Source organism: Puma concolor, chromosome C1 (assembly GCF_028749965.1).
Source record: "Puma concolor isolate L17-30 chromosome C1, mPumCon1.1.hap2, whole genome shotgun sequence".
In the NCBI taxonomy this organism is placed as follows: domain Eukaryota; kingdom Metazoa; phylum Chordata; class Mammalia; order Carnivora; family Felidae; genus Puma; species Puma concolor.
In genome coordinates this window covers 25733249-25747967 of record NC_141674.1, presented here as the reverse complement: position 1 = coordinate 25747967, position 14719 = coordinate 25733249, and the positions used below count along the sequence as shown (strand labels likewise).

Sequence of the window (14719 nt, the reverse complement as noted above, 5' to 3'; positions counted from 1 at the left end):
GGTCACATCCTTCTCATGGCTCCTTTTACCATATGTGAGCTGAATCCCAAATTATGCACCCCTACACTAGACTTTTCTCCTCAACTTAAGACCCATGTAGCCACTTTCTGCTAGATGTGTCCACTTGGAGGTATCACAGGCATCCCCAAAACTCCGCATGCCTTACTGATGACCATACACACCTGCTCTTCTCCCTGCATTCTTGTCTCAGTGAGTGTGCACCCAGGTGCCCAGGCCAAACCCTCAGGCATTGTAGACCCTGGCCTCTCCTTTATCCCTGGCGTGCTCACTCTCAGGATAGCCTGTGGCTTCCTGCTGTCCCACCTCCCAAATCTGTCTACCTCTCCCCATCTCCTCTGTCTTTGCCCAGTCCAGGATGTCACCAAAACATCCCCCACCTTATTGTGAGCCTCCCACCAGAATGGAAACTTCATGGAGGCAGGGCTTGTGTCTGCCTTGTTCTCTGTTGCACCCCCAGTGCCCAGCACAGTGACTTACACTAAGTAGACATTTGTGTGTTTGCCAAATGAATGAATGATCCCCTTGCCTCCAGAATTGCTGCCCCCAGACCATTCTGCAGATAACAGTCAGGGTGATCTTTTAAAATACACGATATGGGGCGCCTGGGTGGCGCAGTTGGTTGGGCGTCCGACTTCAGCCAGGTCACAATCTCGCGGTCCGTGAGTTCGAGCCCCGCGTCGGGCTCTGGGCTGATGGCTCAGAGCTTGGAGCCTGTTTCCGATTCTGTGTCTCCCTCTCTCTCTGCCCCTCCCCCGTTCATGCTCTGTCTCTCTCTGTCCCAAAAATAAATAAACGTTGAAAAAAAAATTTAAAAAAAATAAAATACACGATATGAGGGGCACCTCGGTGGCTCATTTGGCCAAGCGTCTGACTTCGGCTCAGGTCATGATCTCGTAGTCCGTGAGTTCAAGCCCCACATTGGGCTCTGTGCTGTCAGCTCAGAGCCTGTAGCCTGCTTCAGATCCTGTGTCTCCTTCTTTCTCTACCCCTCCTTCACACTCTCTCTCTCTCTCTCTCTCTCTCTCTCAAAATAAATAAACATTAAAAATTTTTAAAAATAAAATAAAATGCACAGTATGAAATGCTAAGTAAAATGAAAGCCTTTGTTAACTCCCCACTGCCTCCTATCTGCAACCTAGTCTTGTTAGCAGATTATACAGTGTCTTTCATGGGTTGGCCCCGCACACCTTTTCCAGCCTCATCTCCCACCAGCTTGTAGAAAATATCTACACTTGTACTTGTAGAAAGGCAATGTGGTACAACAGTAAGAACCCTGGAACCATATGTTTGGATCTGAGATAACTCAGATGACCTTGGATAATTGCATGATCTCTCTGGGCCTCAGTTTCCTCACCTTTAAAATGAGAATAACAGTACCTAGCTCATAGGGTTACTATAAGGATGAAATATTAGAATGATCAGAGTGGCTTCCAGCACATATTCAGCACTAGAATTATCAGTCATACAACTAACTTAGTTATAATAACGATTAGTGAGTTATTATCTCTGCTTTCATTGCAATCCTACAAACAGTGTCACCCCTGTGACTTTGCATGGCCTCTTCTCCATCTGAACGGTCCTTCCTCCCCCTTTCTCCCACTCATTCCTTTCTTTTTTTTCTAGCTTTATTGAGTTAATAATTGACATATAACATTGTGTAAGTTTAAGGTGTAGAGCATGATGATTTGATATGTGTATGTATGGCAAAATGATTACCATAATCAGGTTAGTTAACACATCTACCACAACACCTCACAATGTGTGTGTGTGTGTGTGTGTGTGTGTGTGTGTGTGTGTGTGTGTTGAGAACTTTTAGGATCTACTCTCTTAACAACTTCCAGATATCTGATACCATATTGTTGACTGTAGCCACTATGCTGTACATTACATCCCGGAACCTCTTCACCTTCTAACTGGAACTTTGTACCCTTCGACCCCCTTCATTGGTTTCCCCTCCCTACTCCACTATACCCTATCCCACTCATGGCAACCAGCAATCCACTCTCTGGTTTTATGAGTTTGGGTTTTTAGATTCCACGTATAAGTGCGATCACCCAGTATTTGTCTTTTTCTGACTCATTTCACTTAGCATAATGCCCTCAAGTTTCATCCATGTTGTTGAAAATATCAGGATTTTCTTCTTTTTTCTTTTTTACGGCTGAATAATATTCCAGTGGGGTGCGTGTGTGTGTGTGTGTGTGTGTGTGTGTGTGTGTACATTTACTACATTTTGTTTACCCATTCATTCATGGGTAGTTAGGTGTTTCCATGTCTTGGCTAGTGTGAATAATGCTGCAATGAATCCCACCTATTCCTTTCACCTGCTGGCTCTTGCACAGCCTTCAGGCCTCATCTTAGACATCACCTTCTCCAAGAAGCCTTCCCTGATGGGACTGAGCTGAGATAAGCAGTCATCCACCTTGGGCATAAATTGAAAAGAAGCCACCAAAATACTCAGTAATTAAGTTAAATAATTTAATACAGTATTTTTTTAAAACCAAGATTAATGCAAAATATCTATGATAAAAATGTCAACGTTTTAAATAATAAGAAACTCAGATGGCCAGGACTAGGGGGAGGCCAGTGAAGTGAGTCACACAAGTGCTGGGTCAGATCTGATCTTTAAGTTCTGATTTTTTTTTTCTTTGTGGGCTTGATTTATATGCATTAATTTTGATTTTCTAAAAATGTTAAAAAATAACATGAAGATGTTATTTATCTTGATTGCTGAGGGGTTTTTTTGTTGCCCCCTAAAATTTTGTGCTAAAGTTTAGTGTCTCACTCCCCACACTGCGTTTCCAGCCTCACCCTCTAAATTTGAGTTAAGTGCTCCTTCCGGATGCCTACACACACGCACACACACACACACACACACGCACACACACGATTCTAGCCAAAGAATGCTTTGTTCTGCCAACTCTCAGCAGAGATCTGGAAGCCCTAGTTTTCGGGGTAATATGAATGTGACAGTCAAGAGCCTGTCCATATAAGGCAGTGCATGGGGCTAGCCTGATCAGCCCACAGAAACCCACCAGTTGTGCTAAGAAAATTTTTGGAGAGTCATCCCTGATAGGTCACGCACAGCAACTTCAGGGACTCTGGCTCCATGGCTCATAATGGTGTCTACGGCAAAGGCAGGGTTCCTTTGGCCTGACGATCCTGGGAAGGTGTCCAACAAACTTCCCTGGTTACTCCAGTGGCCTCTCTTCCAAATCACAGGCCCCTACCACCCTCACCTCGCTATCTGTCCCTTTGTCCATAACTCCCTGTCTTTCCTGCAAGATGCCTTCCTCCCTGGGAACAGCTCCTCCTCCTCTTCTCCTTCCTCCCCTCCATCCTCTTCACCCCTCCTTTCCACTCCATCTCTCACAGCACCAAGCACAGGGTTCCGGAGGAAGCTCCAGGGACTTGGCCAGGACATACTCCTTTCCTGAAGTCTCCAGGGTCTAACTGTCCTGTAAGGCGGCCAGCCCATCATGCCCCACCGTGCCCGCACATCCTCCCGCCCCCCCCCCCCCCGAGCTGTCTCAGGGAACCCACTTGGTGTGTGACTCACCACCGTGGAATCCAATGAACTTTAAAGGCATTCTTAGTCATTTGTTCCATTTTACCTGCACCATCTCCAATTGAATTAAAAAAAAATTCGGGAAAGTGCTTCCATGTCAGAAGGCAGCGAATATTGATTCTCACTTAATCTCTGGTTTGGGGAATGGCAGCCAGTAAAGCCTTCTCATTTCATGCTTGTCTTTGCTGCTCAGGAATGGGCTGAGCTGAAGGTCTATCTAGTCATCTGAGCGCGGAGTCAAGTTCAGTAAGCTCCAGACTGAGATCTGTTAGCTCCAAGACAGGTATCTCATAAAGAATGTAGACCCACCTTCACCGAATGAAAATATCCAAGCACCTAGTATTCTCTGTGTGGACACAGAGTCTCTGGCATTTGTCAGCTGGAAGGCACATTCATCCCAAGATGCAGTTTTTTTTTTTTTTTTTAAGTTTGTTTATTTATTTTCAGAGAGTGGGAGTTTTAGTGGGGGAGGGGTGAAGAGAGGGGGAGAGAAAGAATCCTAAGCAGGCTCCACGGTGTCAGCGTGGAGCCCAATGTGGAGCTTGAACCCACAAACTGTGAAATCAAGAGTCAGACACTTACCTGACTGAGCCCCCTGGGCGCTCCCGGGATGCAGTTTTTTTTTTTTTTTTTTTTTTTGTTCTAAAATTTTGCTGGCATTTTATTTTTTTTTTCAATATATGAAATTTATTGTGAAATTGGTTTCCATACAACACCCAGTGCTCATCCCAAAAGGTGCCCTCCTCAATACCCATCACCCACCCTCCCCTCCCTCCCACCCCCCATCAACCCTCAGTTTGTTCTCAGTTTTTAAGAGTCTCTTATGCTTTGGCTCTCTCCCACTCTAACCTCTTTTTTTTTTTTTTTTTCCTTCCCCTCCTCCATGGGTTTCTGTTAAGTTTCTCAGGATCCACATAAGAGTGAAAACATATGGTATCTGTCTTTCTCTGTATGGCTTATTTCACTTAGCATAACACTCTCCAGTTCCATCCACGTTGCTACAAAGGGCCATATTTCATTCTTTCTCATTGCCACGTAGTACTCCATTGTGTATATAAACCACAATTTCTTTATCCATTCATCAGTTGATGGACATTTAAGCTCTTTCCATAATTTGGCTATTGTTGAGAGTGCTGCTATAAACATTGGGGTACAAGTGCCCCTATGCATCAGTACTCCTGTATCCCTTGGGTAAATTCCTAACAGTGCTATTGCTGGGTCATAAGGTAGGTCTATTTTTAATTTTTTGAGGAACCTCCACACTGTTTTCCAGAGTGGCTGCACCAATTTGCATTCCCACCAACAGTGCAAGAGGGTTCCCATTTCTCCACATCCTCTCCAGCATCTATAGTCTCCTGATTTGTTTATTTTGGCCACTCTGACTGGCGTGAGGTGATACCTGAGTGTGGTTTTGATTTGTATTTCCCTGATGAGGAGCGACGTTGAGACAGGAAACCATCAAAACCCTAGAGGGGAAAGCAGGAAAAGACCTCTCTGACCTCAGCTGTAGCAATTTCTTACTTGATACATCCCCAAAGGCAAGGGAATTAAAAGCAAAAATGAACTACTGGGACCTTATGAAGATAAAAAGCTTCTGCACAGCAAAGGAAACAACCAACAAAACTAAAAGGCAACCAACGGAATGGGAAAAGATATTTGCAAATGACATATCGGACAAAGGGCTAGTATCCAAAATCTATAAAGAGCTCACCAAACTCCACACCCGAAAAACAAATAACCCAGTGAAGAAATGGGCAGAAAACATGAATAGACACTTCTCTAAAGAAGGCATCCAGATGGCCAACAGGCCCAGGATGCAGTTTTAAACAGGGCAAGGCAAGATTTCTCATGAAAGGTCCTGCCTGTGCCACTCTGAGCACTGACTCCTGGCAGAGGTACAGCAGAGCATGTAACGTGGGCCTCTGGCTCCAAGAGAGGTCGGAAGTCACCTTTCGTGTCTGTTTTCTCTTCTTCCTGTCTTTCAGAGATCGAGCAGGGCAGCTGTGGCGATCCTGGCATCCCTGCCTACGGCCGAAGGGAAGGCTCCCGGTTCCGCCACGGTGACACACTCAAGTTTGAGTGCCAGCCTGCCTTTGAGCTGGTGGGGCAGAAGGCAATCACGTGCCAAAAGAATAACCAGTGGTCGGCTAAGAAGCCAGGCTGCGTGTGTAAGTGAGAGGGGAGGAGGCCGCTTTGGGGTCTTCATCAAGAGGCAGGGGGCCCCGTTTCCCAGCTAATTCCAGGGCCCCATCCTTGGGAACCTTGCGGGTCATAACAACAGCTTCTGGTTGGTTTCTTTTCCTCCCAGCGTTGCTGGTTGGGTCCTCCTTTCTGGCAGTAACGTAGACTGTGGCACCGAGAATGATCGATCTTGACATTTGGGGGCCTTCTTCAACATCGTCTTCCCTTCCGTGGTGATCCTTGAGAGCAAGGTAGAGGCCACTGGGGCTTGGCCCACCAGGCTCTGAGCCAGACATTTGCTCCTCACTCTTGTTGCCGCCAGTGACACCATACAATCAAACCAGGGTGGAAGGGGCGGGCAAGTTTGTAAGACTGTCAACTCTGTACCGGCCTCTGCGTACTGTGGGAAACCACAGCCTTGCCAGGATATGAGAAGCTTTCCTCAAATTGCTTCCTCTTGGATTGGATTTAGGGAGGGATGGGTAATCAAGCTGTCTTTAGATTGTTGATCCTTTGGAGTGCCCATCCAATGGAGATAACAAGGAGGCCCTTTTTTCTTCCTCTGGGAAGGTATGACCTTACCTTCTGGCACAAATTGTACTTTAGGTCCTGGGCCTGGTGGGATTGGCAAGTGTGAGGGGATGTATACAGCAAAGAGCGGAGCCCGCTTGGTCTCTGTTGAGAAATCAAAGGCTCACTCTTCTCTGGGCTACCACGTCTTCTTCTCCCAAGCTTCGCCACCCCACCTTCTCCGTCTCTTTCCATCTGCTTCTTGCAGGGGAGGGCGGAAGCCTGACCCTCTGATCATTTCTCCCACTGCAGTGGGCTGCTCTGGGTCTCCAGGTGCTACACATACTAGACTGCACCGCCCTCCACCCCGCCCGGGGCTGGGGGAGAGAATAACCTGGGGGTTATGAGGGAACGTCAGTTAGGACTGAGACTTTGGTGTATGAGTCGGTGAGTTTGGGTCATACCTTTTCAAACAGAAAAATCACTTTGTTTTGACAGAGCATTTGTGATGACTTGTGAGTTTGTGTGGAAATTCTTGAAGAGGTTTAAAGAACAAATTGCTCTTAGATATACATCAAATCACCCTTGGATACACCCTTGTTGCAAAAAAATAAAATTGCATGAAATCTGCCCATCTCTGTGGCTGGATGTGGTTAGAATATAGTGCCCAACGGTGTTGGCCTCATAGCACACTGGGAACCAGAGGGACTGGGGCCAGGAGAGGCAGGGGAGCCTGCGACAGAACAGCCCAGGACCAGCGGGAATGAGGCCAGAGTGGGTGGACGGAGCAGGGCTCTACCCAGCAGGTTGGAGGCAAGCAACCTGCCTCTGGAGGCAGACGGCAAAGGTACAGACTGTGGGAGCCCCAGGCGTTGTGGGGGCTTTATCTCTGAAATCCATTAGATGAAACAAGGCAAGGACAAGTGGAAGAGGGTCAGGCCTCTGGAGCAGAGAGCCAGTAGAATGAAGTGGGTAGCAGAGCCAGCTGGCGTCTTAGGACAGGATAAAATTTCCTGCCTCGCAAGCTGAGAGATGCGGGTAGCAGACCACTACCTGAAGGCTGTCACTCAAGTCCTCCAAGAATTTACTGGACTCTTTGGCCCTTAGGAGGAGCTTTAGGAAATCTTTCTAGAACCTTCAGTAAGAGCAAAGGGTCATGAAGTGCTTGTCAGCAGGCCCTTCATTTCCAGGAATGAGGCAGGCAGCCTCCAGTGAGCTGGGCATTGCTTACAAACAGCTGAGAAGGAACAAGGGCAGAGCCAACCTGGCACATGTGGAGCCGTACATTCTGTGGTTTCAAGTAAGGAAGAGGAGCCTGAGGCTTATTGATGAGAACTGTGAAAGAGACACTCTGGGGGGCAAGCATGGTATTTCTTCCTCTGGATGGTTCTGGGATGTAGGGGGTTGGCATCCCCAAGGCACTCCCATTGCTCAGGTTTTTCTGGTCATTTGGGTGTAACAGAACACAGCTTGAGTCTCAGGGATGCTGGCTTCATGAAGGAGGCTGGAGAGAGCCAGCTGACCCCCATGCCTTTTTGCACCACACAGCAAGGTCGCGTTCCTATTCCATGAAGTCAAAGGAGCGCCGTCTGTCAGCTCTCCACTGAGTCCCCAGCCCCTAAACTGACACTTCCACAGGTGGCGGGCTTTGCCCTCAGGTTGCTCACAGTCTAACTGGTAGTGAGAGATGGCACTAAGAAGCCCCAGTGCACAGAGATGGCTTTGGATTCAAACTCTGGAGACTTGTTTCTCAGTCCTGGCTCAGCATCATGACTATAGCCAGGGCATCTTCTCTCTGGTTTTGGTTTACTAATCCACCCAGTGTGGTAGCACTCTGTTCTGGCTCCCCAAATTCCATACCTCTCTCTGATCGTATCTCTGGAACAAGATGACTATGGCACAAACAGTCAGTCCTCACTGCCCACAATGAATGCTTGGAAACCACTTCCGAAAAGTGGGTCACTGACAGAGCGGGTCATGTACTTTGATTGAGGGACATGTTAAACTGGGGCTCCACTCCTGACCTTAGATCAAACGTGTCATAGTGTGTGATCTAGAAGCATCTCTAAAAATATCAAATCATACAGTCTCTGAATCGTATAATGTAGTGATGAAATGTACGTACGAAAGCACCTCTAGCAAAAGTCAGCGTAAACACCCTAAATTTCACCATGCGTTGTCACAATAAATATTAGTACAATATTTAGCAGACAAACCCTCCTTTCCTTCTTAGCATTTAGAAGGAGATTGGAGAAAGAGTTTGATGGTTCAGATTTCTGTGAACAATTGTCCAAAGAAATGCAAAGTGGTGCCTTGTTCTTCTCTTGAAACATTTTCTTCAAAACAGCTCTTTACTAGGGAATTGCCCTGCTGAGACCATACACACTCTTTCCTTCATGTTTCGAAACATTTTCTGTAGCAAGCAGAGACTTCAGAATCATTCCATTGGCGTTTGAGCTGCCCTCGCAGTAGTAGGTGCTCAATAGATGGTCTTTTTCATCTAGGTTTTAAAGAAGATGATGTTTCTCACAATGAAAAGCATTTTGAAAGAAAAGATGGAACCAGCTTCTCTCCTGTTACTCTCTTCCTCCTTGGTTAATTCCCATCTCCAGGGATTGCCGCTCAGAATCAGTTGGAGGTAGTACCACTTTCCACCCATCTGAAAATATTTACTGAGCGCCCATCCTGTCTCAGCACCGCATAGTGGATTCGGAGCTGTTCGGCCCCTGCCTAGAAAATGTGCTCAAGCTGGTGTCCTGGTGAGAACACTCTGGCCAGGCTGCACAGTGTCTTCACTCTCCCAGAGCCCTGCCCATCTCACCCCGTTCCTTGCAAAAGAATCGGGAACCTTCTCCACACAACTGCACCCGGTTATTCTTCCACCACAAGAGATACAATGGGAAGGAAGAGACAAATAACTCTGATGGTGGTGCACGATATTTGATGCTTTGTTGACAGGCTAGCAGAATGCTTCACACTTCATAAGGAAGGCAGGAAACCAATTATCAGTCCATTAGCAGCCACTTGCAGAAGAAGTTTCAAAACAGGCTTCACCAGAGATATGCCAAGACTGCACAAATGCAGGCTTTCTTACGCCATTTTGTAAACCACTCAAGGAAGGTGTGAATCCTAATTGCTCAGTTCCTAATGTATGTAGCGTATGTGTGAAATGGGAAGGCAGGGCCTACTGGGATGGATACGGTGTAAGTTGTGAATCAGCAGCCAAACCCTGAGAGACCAAGGGGAGGAGAAATGGGTCCTTGGGCACCCAAAGAAAATGTCACAGAGGAACCAGGGCTTAAGCTGGGCCTTGAAGAGTTGACAGGTAAAGGAGGGTGTTCCACACAGGTACGCTTCAGGAAATGGTCTGTTAGTACGACCCTCCTGTCCCTATTCCCCTGAGTTTGTCCCACTAAGACCCCCACCCTCCCCCACGCTGGACACACACACATACACACACATCTGGACAAAGGAGTGGACGGGGTCAGAGGGTCATCTGAATTCGCAACCTCAGCACTATTGACATTTTGGACCAGATCATTCTTTTGGCGGTGGAGGGGCAGTCTTGTGCATTGTTTTAGCAACATCCATGTCCTGTACCCACGAGAAGACAGTGGCACACACAGCCCTCCCGCTGCCAGTTGTGACAACCAAAATGTCTCCCTCTTGGACATGGCCAAATATCCCCTGAGGCAAAAACCACCCAAGATTGAGAACCCCAAGTCTAAGATACCCTGGACTTATTGAATTCTAAATATGAGGAAATCTGTGTTTTAGCATTTTAAATGAGGCTATGATTAAAGTCTATAGGATTATCATGGTGAGAAACCTGGGGGTAAAGGAGGATGGCAATATCAAATGTTTTATGTCATTGGGAAGATAGAAAATCTTCCCTACAGCTTTGGAATATTTACTCTCTCATTTTACCGATGAAAACAAAGTTCAAGGAATTGAGATGACTAGCTCAGAAGTCATAGAACCACTGAGCATTGGGCTGGAATTTGAAGTGTTAATTGACAGAGCAGGGTTCCTACTCCAAACCCCATCCTCTCTCCACTGCTCTGGATTTGCAGAATCCAAGGGCTCACCTGCAGCAGGAAGGACAAAGAAGCCTTAGGACAAAAATACTAGGCCCAGAGCACACAGGCAAACTGTTGGCTGAATCCCTCCCATGCAGTTTCAGAGATTAACAAGCATTAAAAAAAAAAATTCGTGAAGGCTGGACCCACGGCCCTTGTTGGAACTGTATGAATGTTGTATACCAATATGCAATATACTGGCGCCCAAGCCTTTCCCTAATCTTCACTTTTTCTCATTCCTTCTACCCATCCATTTATCCATCCATCTTTGATATATTGAGCACCGACTGTATACAGAGTAAGCTGCATAAGAGGATATGGCTGTTCCTGGTCAAATTGGAACCTGGGGGGCCTCTGGGAATGATCTGGCTCATCTGGGGATGGGGTTGAAGGGATAATCTCTTAGTGCCGTGCCCTGTATACTGTGCCAGAACTCGTCCAGGAAGTATCTGGAGCTCAAGGATCAATACTCAGCACAGGCTTGTGGTATATTCTAGTATTTAAAAAGCTTAAATAAATTTAAAGATTTAAACAAGTAAAACACTCTTAATGTTACTTCCTTAAACCAAAACTAATTTCAGACTTGGCCATTTTTGTTCTATCCTTGCTGCTGCACACACATATTTTGTGTGGTTTTCGTCGAAGTGAACATATCTCACATTCTGTGCTTTAAAGTTCACATCGTGTTGTGGGTCTTATCACGTTGTTGCATGTCTTTCATACTTTTCGTTCTTAGAGCATCTGTGGAATATTCTGTTTAGTGAAGGGGGCCATGACTTAGTCAAACAGTTACATTCAGTTACTTTACATAAAGCTGTGATGAACATCTTCATGCACATGGCTTTCTTCTTTTTTCTCTTGAACTGTTTCCTTAGGTTAGATTTCCAGGAGTGAGGTTATCAGGCCAGAGCATGAACACTTTTATGACTCTTGACGTACACTCTTACATTGCTCCCCCAAATTGTTGTTCCAGTTCCTAATGCCAGTAACAAAAGTTATGTGATGAAGAATAAGATTCATATAATATGCTGCCTTCCCACCCAGAAACATGACATCTCTGTCTTTCATGTTCATGTGCTTTCACTTTTCTAGATACAACAACTTGGTGGTCTTCTTCATGTAGGTCGTATGACGTATTGCTTGCAACCTTTATCTACATCACCAGACCTCAAGTTATTTGCGTGACCTTTTAAAAAATTGCTAATTTAATAAGTATAAGTTGAATATATCCCTGGTCGACTTCTCTAAAGTGCCAAATGTCATGATAAGTGCTACAAATCCAGAGATGAATCGGACACAGCTCGCTCTGATGAATCACAGAGCTCGCTCTGATGTAGAGATAGACATAATTATGTAAATTAAAGTGGGCTCTTGTGGTTCAAAATTTAGTTTTTCATTTGGAAAGCATTGGTGATACAGACACATTTAGGATCTGCCCCACAAAGATTCATTCTTTTATTTAACACCTATTGGCTGAGTGCCTGTGATGCGGCAGATATCGTAGCGGGTGCTGAACGGGGGAGCAACAGCCCGCCTTCTCATGGAGCGTAGAGAAGTCATCGCTGTTAGAACAGTGGGGTCTAAAGGATGGGAGGGCAGAGTGGTTCTCCTGTTGGAACAGGAACATCCAGGGGGGCAGCACTGGGTTCTGAGAGAAGCCATGGGGGTCGGGCCTATGCAGCAGGGGGTGTTCAATGGATTCATTGATGCACACATGTGCCTACATGCATGCACCCCCCATCTGGGTCCTTGCTTTGGGTGCTTCCTAAAGGGGTTGACCGCTGCCAAACGGATGTGAGTGGAAGAAGGAAGGTGTGGGTCCATGGGAGTAGCATCTGGAGAGAGACCGCTGGGTACCCATGGGCCAGAGGCATGTCCCTGCTGGGCCAAGGGATATGAAAGTGGCATCAGGATTTCTGTCACAGGAACCTCGACAGAGATGCCAGTCCTGGCTTCCCTCCAGCCAGCCTGGGTCCATTCCTGTCTCGAGGGGACAGGAGCACTTGGTGTTTGTAGTCCCTGTGTAGCAACTGTCTGTACTGACATGTGGCCACAACGGTGTTGTGTTGGTGTTTTCCTTCCCAATTTGAAGGTACTCTTCCTATACTGTGGGTAGAAACTCTTTGCGGTATTTGATACATGTGTTTTCCCAATCTCTTGTTTCCCCCACTCCTTTATTTTATTTCATTTCATTTTATTTTTTTTCCTATTTTGCATTGTGCATTTGTTTTATATAGACAAACCCTCAATATTTGTGATCTCTTTTCAAAGCTGACAGAGTTATCATTCTGCCACGGATCTGAGAAGCGGTCTGTCCTATTTTTGGTTATTTGTCAGTAATTTGATTTTTTTAAAAATATAATTTGTTAATCCATCTGGAGTTTATTTAGAGGAATGTATAACGTATGGTCCAAACTATTAAGCAGTTTTCCAACACGATGCATTAAGCAATTCGTTTCCCTTTTGATTCGAGGGAAATGAATTGTTTTATCGCACACTGAATCCTCACATGTAGTTAAGTCTGTTTCTTGAGACACGCTTTGTCCTGCTGCTCTATTTCTATCTCGGCCCCGGCATTGAATAATTTTAATTGTTGTTTTATAATATGTTCTAATATCTGGCAGTGCCGAAAACTCCTCCTTCCTCCCTTAATTATTTTTTCTTTCAGAAGTATTCATTGTTATTCTCATCTGTTTGTTGTTCAAGATTAATTTTAGAATCATTTTGTCAGAGTAAAAAAAAATCCTATTGGGATTTTGTATGTGCACTCCTATTAAACCATAAATTAACTGGAGGAAAATAGACATTTTTATAATACACAGCCTCCCCATCCGGAAACCTGGCATGTCACTCTCTTTGTTCATCTACTTACATTTCTCTAAATATAACAGCTTTGTGGGTTTTCTTCATATAGGTCACATACATCACTTGCTACCCTTATTTTTAAATAGGCAGGTACTTTATTCACTCTCCTCCCACTCCAACCTCAATGCCCTGTGCACAGGTGAAGCCTGTCCCTTTTCCCCCTCCTCTCTGTGACTGAATCCTGGCTTTTCCTGTAAATATATACTCCCAGATTTTTCCAGGACAAGAACAATTTCAAATATCCTTTCCTTCGGCCCAGAAAATATGATTGCAGTAGCTAGGGTCTTCGGAAATTGCCTTTCTCAAATGTTTGGAGCCGGAATCGGGATCAGCTGAGGTTTGAAAGCATCAGCCTCCGTGCGGGGGATAATATTCCTGGGCACTGCTTGTGATCCGGGGCATGGGGCTGTAACAAGAGCTGTGTGAACATCCTCTGCTGATGTAATGTTCTGCTCAGTTCTCTAGGCTGCCTTAAAGGCCTCGATAACCCACAGGTGGCCCCAGGAGAGGAGCAGGAAACCTGGGGATTGCTTTGGCCCAAATTTGTATTTCAGGCCAATTCCTAGAAATTCAAAACCAGCATGTAAGCTTCTGGGGCCACCTTCTTCTGTTACCCAGTCCTCAAGAACCTGGACACTGAAGACTTGTGGTCTCACTGTGTTAGTGCTCTGCAGAGTTGGGGTGGGAGGTAGGGCACCTGCTCTGTAGAGGGCCTCCAGTAACCCAGAAGAGTCATTTCCTTGGACAATGTCCTGGTGGGGTGGGAGGCAGGGAGGATCTGTGTCTGCTCCTGCACTGGGGAAGGGACACTACAGTCATGGCTGTGAAGCATTTCAGCACCACAGGGGCAGCATGGGGAGGGTAAGCCAGGGTGGAGGGAAGCCAGGGCTGGGAAAACTGACCCTGGATGAAGGGATGGCTCATAAAAGTGGCTGCCAGCGTTTCCTATCAGAATGTTCTAGGAAGTAAAGTCAACACTTGCCCTACAGCCCAGTGTGGGTCATACATTGCTTTTTACCTTTACTTCTAAATAGGCAGATACTAGTGGAGGAAGGCAGCTTCTAGGTTGAATCAAGTCTTCACCCAGGAGAAGAAGCTCTACCCCTTCAGGGCATCCCTGCCCCAACCAGAAGCTGCAGGATTAGAAAAGGCCTGGAGAGGAAACCAAGAACCAGAGCAGAATCCCAGTCCCGAGGCTGGGGCACACATGGAATGGATGTGACAGAGAGGAGGGTCCTCAAACTACTGGGCATATGGCTGGGTTGGATTCCTCACAGGCCCACTCAGACTTCACCCCACTGGCTTGAGGGCATAAGACTTCCCTTGACCGTGAGGCAGGTCTGGGCCTGGGCTCAGGACCTGGCTGTAAGAACTGAGCCCATGGAATGAAGGTCATCAGCAGACCTGACTGAGCAGGGTGTGATCAGGCAAAGACTGGATAAAGGGATGGCTTGCAAAGGAGCCGCCAGCATGTTCAAGGAAGTAAAGTCAACACTCC

At 46.3% G+C, this 14719-nt stretch overlaps 1 protein-coding gene across 7 annotated transcripts in view; it reads left to right on the top strand.

Annotated features, from left to right (window-relative positions):
* Positions 1-14719, top strand: part of CSMD2 (CUB and Sushi multiple domains 2) — a 602428-nt gene that overhangs the window by 345223 nt on the left and 242486 nt on the right. For 6 of the 7 annotated variants that reach the window (XM_086716389.1, XM_086716388.1, XM_086716391.1 and 3 more), the window contains exon 13: positions 5572-5754. The exons of the other annotated variant lie outside the window; for it this stretch is intronic. In XM_086716389.1, coding sequence (XP_086572515.1) covers positions 5572-5754 — 183 coding nt within the window. The remainder of the gene's footprint in view (positions 1-5571; positions 5755-14719) is intronic. 7 annotated transcript variants of the gene reach the window in all.